The sequence below is a fragment of the Haematobia irritans genome, chromosome 5, assembly GCF_050003625.1.
Source record: "Haematobia irritans isolate KBUSLIRL chromosome 5, ASM5000362v1, whole genome shotgun sequence".
Classification (NCBI taxonomy): Eukaryota; Metazoa; Arthropoda; class Insecta; order Diptera; family Muscidae; genus Haematobia; species Haematobia irritans.
In genome coordinates this window covers 87,760,370-87,769,094 of record NC_134401.1, presented here as the reverse complement: position 1 = coordinate 87,769,094, position 8,725 = coordinate 87,760,370, and the positions used below count along the sequence as shown (strand labels likewise).

The 8,725-nt window shown below is 36.9% G+C and overlaps 1 protein-coding gene across 1 annotated transcript; it reads left to right on the top strand.

Annotated features, from left to right (window-relative positions):
• Nucleotides 1-363: 363 nt before the first annotated feature.
• LOC142239906 (membrane-bound alkaline phosphatase-like) lies at nucleotides 364-7,805 on the top strand. The gene is made up of 2 exons (XM_075311649.1): nucleotides 364-396; nucleotides 6,524-7,805. Exons 1-2 carry the CDS (start codon nucleotides 364-366, stop codon nucleotides 7,733-7,735), a joined length of 1,245 nt encoding a protein of 414 aa, XP_075167764.1. The 3' UTR covers nucleotides 7,736-7,805.
• The last annotated feature ends 920 nt before the right edge of the window (nucleotides 7,806-8,725 follow it).

Below are 8,725 nucleotides of genomic sequence, written 5' to 3'. Positions count from 1 at the left end.
TATAGAAATAATATGTTGAAAAAAATTTCTATAGAAATACAATTTTGACAAATGTTGTGATAATCGAATTTATTGACAACCTCATTTTGGAAGTTGCTGCAACTGTCTGTTGGCAGTTGTGTCACCTAACTAATTCGGTCGACACAATCGAATGATGGGAGATGCAACTAATACCACTTCTGGTATTGGTTGTGTCAGCCGATGAAATAGGTTATGGGTGACTTCGTTATTCGATTGTACCACCCAACCATATTAATATCCCCAATCGAATTGAAAAGTAGATACATATATTTTATTAAATTACAAATTATAGGTTTATTGTTATTTAAATATTATTTAGAGCAAAATACAGAAGCACAAAAAATGATTATAGACGGCATACCCGGCCCAAGGGAAGTACATATGCCACAAGAGATTGAAATTTGCGAACGAAAATCTTTGACTTTTCATCATTACCCATGACACAAACACCTCCTCACTGAAAATTTTGATGAACAGTTCAACGAATGATATAGCCTTTAAAACGCCTTCAAAATAAAATCCGAATCAACAGACAACGTTAGCGCACATAACCCACCGTAGTATGCTTTACGGTCCAAAAACTAAGCTTGATTTCCCCAGGCCGCATTTGATGATTTCATTGATCCCTAAAATTCGGCTACAAACCATTGTTTTTTATTCGGTTTCAGTTCATTGCAAGCTTTTGAAGATAATACCTTGTATGCGGGCCATGGAGGTTTTACATCTTGGCAGTATTTTCCACCATATGTACTCGTTTTGAGTTGAAATCCATGTTCACATGTTATGGATTTAATAATACAAAATATAATGAATTTAACAATAATGACATTGACATTTGAAAAATTATTCAAATCGAATTCGGCTGTGGTTACCAAATGTGAGTGATGATTACTAAATAACAGTTGAGAAATTTCTTTACGGTAGGTCGTATGTACCGATGTCAGGAAATATTTTCATAGAAGTGACATTTGGTTGTCACAACTATTTATCTTTCAACACACAAGAAAACTTATTGCAATTTTCACCAAATGGTTGTAGGGGACAAATAATATTCAACAATACTGGAAAACTATTGAGACAACTTATATTATGTTCTGAGTGTCGAATATTTATTACTGCAAACGTTTTCCAACCAATCTGTTTTCTGTGTGTGGAAGCTATATCTAAATCTGAACCAATTTGCATAATATTTTGCGGGTTTTATTAATACCACAAAAGGTTACCTTGTGCAAGATTTGAGTAAGATAAGTTAAGAAATGAGGCCTATATGGTCAAACATAAGGTTATTAGCGGCGAATTTTTCAAAATCGGGCGATACTTATATGTGAGCTATATCTACATCTGAACCGATTTCGATGAAATTTTCACATATAGTTAGTACTATAGAGGACTGGATCTAGCCAACTTTGAGTAAGATCGGTTAATAAATGAATTAAAAAGGGGTCTATGGCCAAATTTGGGAAAATCGGGCTATACATATATATGGGAGCTATATCTAAATCTGAACCGATTTCGATGATTTTTTTGCACATATAGTTAGTGCTATAGAAGATTACATTTAGCCAACTTTGAGTTAGATCGGTTGATAAATAAGGGTTTTATAGCCAAATTTAGAAAAATAGGGCGGTATATATATATATATGGGAGCTATATCTAAATCTGAACCGATTTCGATGATTTTTTTGCACATATAGTTAGTGCTATAGAAGACTACATTTAGCCAAATTTGAGTAAGATCGGTTGATAAATAAGGGTTTTATGGCCAAATTTTAAAAAAAATCGGGCGGTACATCGCGAGCTGTGTGGCATGTAGCGCCATCTTGTTGAAACCACATGTCAACCAAGTTCAGTTCTTCCATTTTTGGCAACAAAAAGTTTGTTAGCATCGAACGATAGCGATCGCCATTCATCGTAACGTTGCGTCCAACAGCATCTTTGAAAAAATACGGTCCAATGATTCCACCAGCGTACAAACCACACCAAACAGTGCATTTTTCGGGATGCATGGGCAGTTCTTGAACGGCTTCTGGTTGCTCTTCACTCCAAATGCGGCAATTTTGCTTATTTACGTAGCCATTCAACCAGAAATGAGCCTCATCGCTGAACAAAATTTGTCGATAAAAAAGCGGATTTTCTGCCAACTTTTCTAGGTAATAAAATTCAATGATTTGCAAGCGTTGCTCGTTAGTAAGTCTATTCATGATGAAATGTCAAAGCATACTGAGCATCTTTCTCTTTGACACCATGTCTGAAATCCCACGTGATCTGTCAAATACTAATGCATGAAAATCCTAACCTCAAAAGAATCACCCTTTATATGTACCGCCCGATTTTAAAAAAAATCGGGCGGTACATCGCGAGCTGTGTGGCATGTAGCGCCATCTTGTTGAAACCACATGTCAACCAAGTTCAGTTCTTCCATTTTTGGCAACAAAAAGTTTGTTAGCATCGAACGATAGCGATCGCCATTCATCGTAACGTTGCGTCCAACAGCATCTTTGAAAAAATACGGTCCAATGATTCCACCAGCGTACAAACCACACCAAACAGTGCATTTTTCGGGATGCATGGGCAGTTCTTGAACGGCTTCTGGTTGCTCTTCACTCCAAATGCGGCAATTTTGCTTATTTACGTAGCCATTCAACCAGAAATGAGCCTCATCGCTGAACAAAATTTGTCGATAAAAAAGCGGATTTTCTGCCAACTTTTCTAGGTAATAAAATTCAATGATTTGCAAGCGTTGCTCGTTAGTAAGTCTATTCATGATGAAATGTCAAAGCATACTGAGCATCTTTCTCTTTGACACCATGTCTGAAATCCCACGTGATCTGTCAAATACTAATGCATGAAAATCCTAACCTCAAAAGAATCACCCTTTATATGGGAGCTTTCGGTTGCCAAGCGTATTGGAATGAAAAGCATGACCAAAGAATACTCGGGTATCCGTATCATATGAGTGGTGGGACTTGCCGGGATAAGAGGAAACGTAAAGGCAAAAGAACTGAAGATAAGAGCTAGGACGCACAAGGAATTGAACTGGGAAAACGCAACGCCAAAGCCGAAGAATCGTATTCGAATTGAATGCGGAATGCCGAATGTGATTTATTTGATTATTTGATGCTAAAAATTATCGAAATAACGCAACTTTTCGATAAACACATAAGCAAAAAAAAGCGACCTTTTCAGTTTTGAAAAATACGGAAGATTGACTTTTAAGCAAGTTGATTTTTTCAAATTTGGAAAAATTCGAAATGTCAAAAAGTCTAATTTTGAACAACTTGTGTCAAAATCGACCTTCCGTATTTTCCCAATTGTATGCCACACACAAAACTACAAAATATTTCCAATTAAGAAATTGATTGAAGTTTAAAACGTAATCAACTGAAAATCAACAAGAAGGAAAATTCTAAACTCATTCGGTCCAATCCAAAGGCCTTCAGTTTCTCTAAGAACTATTTCTACATCAATATTCGGAACCTAGCTATATTTAAATCTGAACCGAATACAACCAAATTTTTCATGTAAAGGGTGATTCTTTTGAGGTTAGGATTTTCATGCATTAGTATTTGACAGATCACGTGGGATTTCAGACATGGTGTCAAAGAGAAAGATGCTCAGTATGCTTTGACATTTCATCATGAATAGACTTACTAACGAGCAACGCTTGCAAATCATTGAATTTTATTACCAAAATCAGTGGCAGAAAATCCGCTTTTTTATCGACAAATTTTGTTCAGCGATGAGGCTCATTTCTGGTTGAATGGCTACGTAAATAAGCAAAATTGCCGCATTTGGAGTGAAGAGCAACCAGAAGCCGTTCAAGAACTGCCCATGCATCCCGAAAAATGCACTGTTTGGTGTGGTTTGTACGCTGGTGGAATCATTGGACCGTATTTTTTCAAAGATGCTGTTGGACGCAACGTTACGGTGAATGGCGATCGCTATCGTTCGATGCTAACAAACTTTTTGTTGCCAAAAATGGAAGAACTGAACTTGGTTGACATGTGGTTTCAACAAGATGGCGCTACATGCCACACAGCTCGCGATTCTATGGCCATTTTGAGGGAAAACTTCGGAGAACAATTCATCTCAAGAAATGGACCGGTAAGTTGGCCACCAAGATCATGCGATTTGACGCCTTTAGACTATTTTTTGTGGGGCTACGTCAAGTCTAAAGTCTACAGAAATAAGCCAGCAACTATTCCAGCTTTGGAAGACAACATTTCCGAAGGAATTCGGGCTATTCCGGCCGAAATGCTCGAAAAAGTTGCCCAAAATTGGACTTTCCGAATGGACCACCTAAGACGCAGCCGCGGTCAACATTTAAATGAAATTATCTTCAAAAAGTAAATGTCATGGACCAATCTAACGTTTCAAATAAAGAACCGATGAGATTTTGCAAATTTTATGCGCTTTTTTTAAAAAAAAAGTTATCAAGCTCTTAACAAATCACCCTTTATATCCTTGTCCCAAATTTCAAATAAATCGAAGTGAATTTCAAATAACTTTGGTGTACATAGCTAGAATGGCAATTCTAATGTCTCTGAGACACTAACGGCGGCAACCGTAAGGGCATTCGAAGAGATTCGGGAGCTACCATGGTGCAATGGTTAGCATGCCCGCCTTGTATTGGTCGTGGGTTCAAACCTACCTAACAGTTTTTCTGCGGTTGAATATCCCATCTCAGTAACGCTGCTGACATTTCTGAGGGTTTCATAGCTTATCTAAGTGGTTTCACTGCAATGTGGACCGCCGTTCGAAGTCGGCTATAAAAAGAAGGTCATTTGTCCTTGAGCTTAACATAGAATCGGACAGCACTCAGTGATATGAGAGAAGTTCACCACTGTGGTATCACAATATCGGGCTGCCACTATACCTAAACTAACCTTCGAAGAGAGTCGAAGGGAAATCTGCCCACGAAAAACTCTGAATTGGGCAAATTTATGACAATCGGTGCAACGATTGTCTCTAACAATTTTTGCCTATTAATGCCTTTTAGGACAACACTGTAGATTCAATAGAAAATTTCGTTCCTTACAAAAGAAAGCAATTCACTCAGTGTCAATTTGCTACACCCTCAAAAAAATCGCCTCTCTAACATATGTTCCAAACATATTTTGCAGGAAGCACATATATTATTGGATACTGCCGAAACATTAATATGTTTGTTTTATGTGAACATATTCTATTTTTGGAAGCATTTTGAGCCAAAAATATTATATGCTTGGAAGAATTTTCCCCAAAGAAGATTGTGCTCATTCCCTAATATAATTTTCACTTCCACGAAATTTTTTAGTTCTTGGCACCTTTTTCTGTAATACAAATAATGTTGAAGAAATTATTCAATTTTATAATTTTTTTAAATTTTACCTTTCGCCTGGACGGAGAATCGAACCGAGGACCATACAGTTTGTAAGCCAACACACTACCACTGAGCTACGTAGCTGTTATAGTCACCAGAAGACAATTATCGTTATAAGTTACATTTATATAGCATAGTTTGCAGCGCCCACGAGCCCATGCAAACATAACATTATTTAACAGAAACATACATGTGTTGGCAACGTGGAGCAGTGGTTAGCATGTCTGCCGTACATGCAAAGGGTCGTGGGTTCAATCCCTGCTCCGACCAAACACCAATTGTTTTTTTTTTAATTTACGCATTTATATTTATACTATATTAAATTTTTATAATGAAACTTCGAAATGTGGGTTATTAAAGATTTACAGTCAGAAACAGTGCTTGATATAAACGAAATGGACTGAGCATTTGGATAAAATATTATTTTTTATTGCAAAAATAACAATTTTGTATTAAAAAACTGGTTTTGGTATAAAAGTTTGATATTTTGGAAGGAATTCAAAAACTCTAACAAAGGAAGAACGTGGGGTCGAGTATAAACATACATAAATAATTTTATAATATACACAAATTAAATAATATTTAGACTTAAATTAAATAATATTTAGACTTAAGCGTATAAAATTTTTGGCCTTATCATAAAGCAGTTTCCGAAACAACATATAAGCGGTTTCACAGAAATTGCTCTCTTTCGATTCTCTCGCTGTGTAATTGATATCTTTCGTCAACCCTCCCGGTTTTTATCTCTATTTCTTTCTCTATACTCTCTCTCTCTCTCTTTCGCTCTCTGAATAAAATATCACAACATATATATGTTTACTCGAAATTTGTAAATTTATATATGTTTACATTCACACATATAATTTTTATGAAACATGCATGCCCCAAACATAATATATTCTAACATATTAACATATGTGTTCCAAACATTTAGTGTTAGTTTGAGAACATTACATTTTTGCACTTAAATATATTGTGTTTAAAAACTGTGCCCGAAACACATTTTGTTTATATCGAAACATATGAAAAACATATTTTTCTAACAGTGTAGGTTGTAGGTTATTATACTATATTCGCGTCCATCTAACTTCACCGCTTTCTTATTACCAAGACCTAATAAATATTTTATTCTTCCCACAGACATATTGTGCAAATGCCCAAGTACCGGATTCGGCCTGTACCTCAACCGCATATTTGTGCGGTGTCAAGGCGAACATTGTCACCCTGGGAGTTAGTGCCAACGTCAACTTTGACAATTGCACTCAGAGCATGGACAAAGCGAATCATGTTTCTTCCATAATGGATTGGGCTCAAAAGGCCGGAAAGTCTACGGGTTTCATTACCACCACTACATTGACACATGCCTCACCCGCGGGAGGTTATGCTCATGTGGCAAATCGCTTTTGGGAATGTGATGCTGATATAGCTACATGGACTGAGGGCATCAATCCTTCCGAATGCATGGACATCGGCCAACAACTGATCACCCAGAATACAGGAAAAAATTTCAACGTTATTATGGGCGGAGGAATGGGAAAGTTTTTGCCCAATACTGTTCGAGATGCCCACGGTGAAATGGGTGAACGTGCCGATGGAAAAAACCTGCTGTCCCAATGGCAATCTATGCATCCAAAGGGAGTTTTGGCTGTTGATCGTTCTGGTCTACTGCAAGTTGACGTGCAAAAAGTTGACCATATTATGGGTATTTTTGCATCAGGATTAATGGATTACCATGCCGTTGCCAATAAATCGAAACAACCCAGTCTGGAGGAGATGACCGAAGTTGCTCTTAAATTACTGAGCAAAAATGAAAATGGCTATGTTATCTTTATCGAGGGTGGCCTTATAGACTTTGGTAATCATTTGAACATTCCCGGTATAAGCACAGATGAGACTTTAGAATTCGAAAAGGCAATTCAGAAAGCTCGCAGTATGACTAATCCCAATGATACTCTGATAGTGGTCTCCTCGGATCATGCCCATCCCTTAAGCATAGCTGGTTTTCCAGGTCGGGGTAATGATATATTGGGATTGGGTGAAACTCTGGGCGATGCAAATGGTGTAAAATATGCCACATTAAATTATGCCGTTGGTCCCGAACAATATTTGGATGCCAATGGAAATCGATTGGATCTAACTGGAATGATGGGTGAAGAAAATCCCCTGGCTTATCATCCCAGCTACATTCATTCGCAAATAGGAAATCATGGTGGTGATGATGTGGGCGTATATGCTTCGGGACCCTATGAACATTTATTCCGTGGAGTATTGCAACAGAACACTCTGCCTCATCTGATGGCCTATGCCTCATGTATTGGTGATGGACCAACAATGTGCAATACTAAAAACTAAAGTTATTTCATTTTATTTTTATACGAATAAAAAAATAAATATTTTATACTAGCGTGACTGGTCCAAGATATTTCTTTTGTTTGCCTTATTAAAATGTCTAGCGCATAGCCAAAACAAATGAACACATAAAACAGTTTTCCGAAACAACATACAAGCAGTTCCACAGACATTGTTCTCTTCATACTTTCGCTGTGTTATGTTGATATCTTTCGTCAACCCTCCGGTTTCCATCTCTATTTCTTTCTCTATACTCCCTCTTTCTCTGTCGCTCCCTGAATAAAATATCACAACATATATATGTTTACTCGAAATTTGTAAGATTATATATGTTTACATTCACACATATGGTTTTTTATGAAACATTCTTGTCCCAAACATAATATATTCTAACATATTAACATATGTGTCCCAAACATTTAATGCTAGTTTAGGAACATTAAACTCTTGCACTTAAATATATTGTTTTTAATAAATTGTACCCGAAACACATTTTGTTTCTATAGGAACATATGAAAAACATATTTTTCTAACAGTACGTGTTTTTAGTTAAAAACAAGTATATACGGCCGTAAGTTCGGCCAGGCCGAATCTTATGTACCCTCCACCATGGATTGCGTAGAAACTTCTACGAAAGACTGTCATCCACAAACGAATTACTTGGGTTGTGGTATCTTAAAACTTCTTAACATCGTTTTCTAAATTGTGAGTTAGTCCATACGTGGTATATATTAGACAAAAAAGTTGTGTAGGTAAGTCTACAAATAATTAGGAATCGATATGGAGTTTTTGCACGATACGTAGAGAGCCAGAATTGGAATATGGGGGTCGCTTATGTGGGGGCTATATACAATTATGAACTTGATATGGACCAATTTTTTTGTGATTGGCGATCGATTTACCTGAGGGCTATATATAACTATAGACCGATATGGACCTAGTTAGACATGGTTGTTAACGGCCATATACTAGCACCATGTACCGAATTTCAAC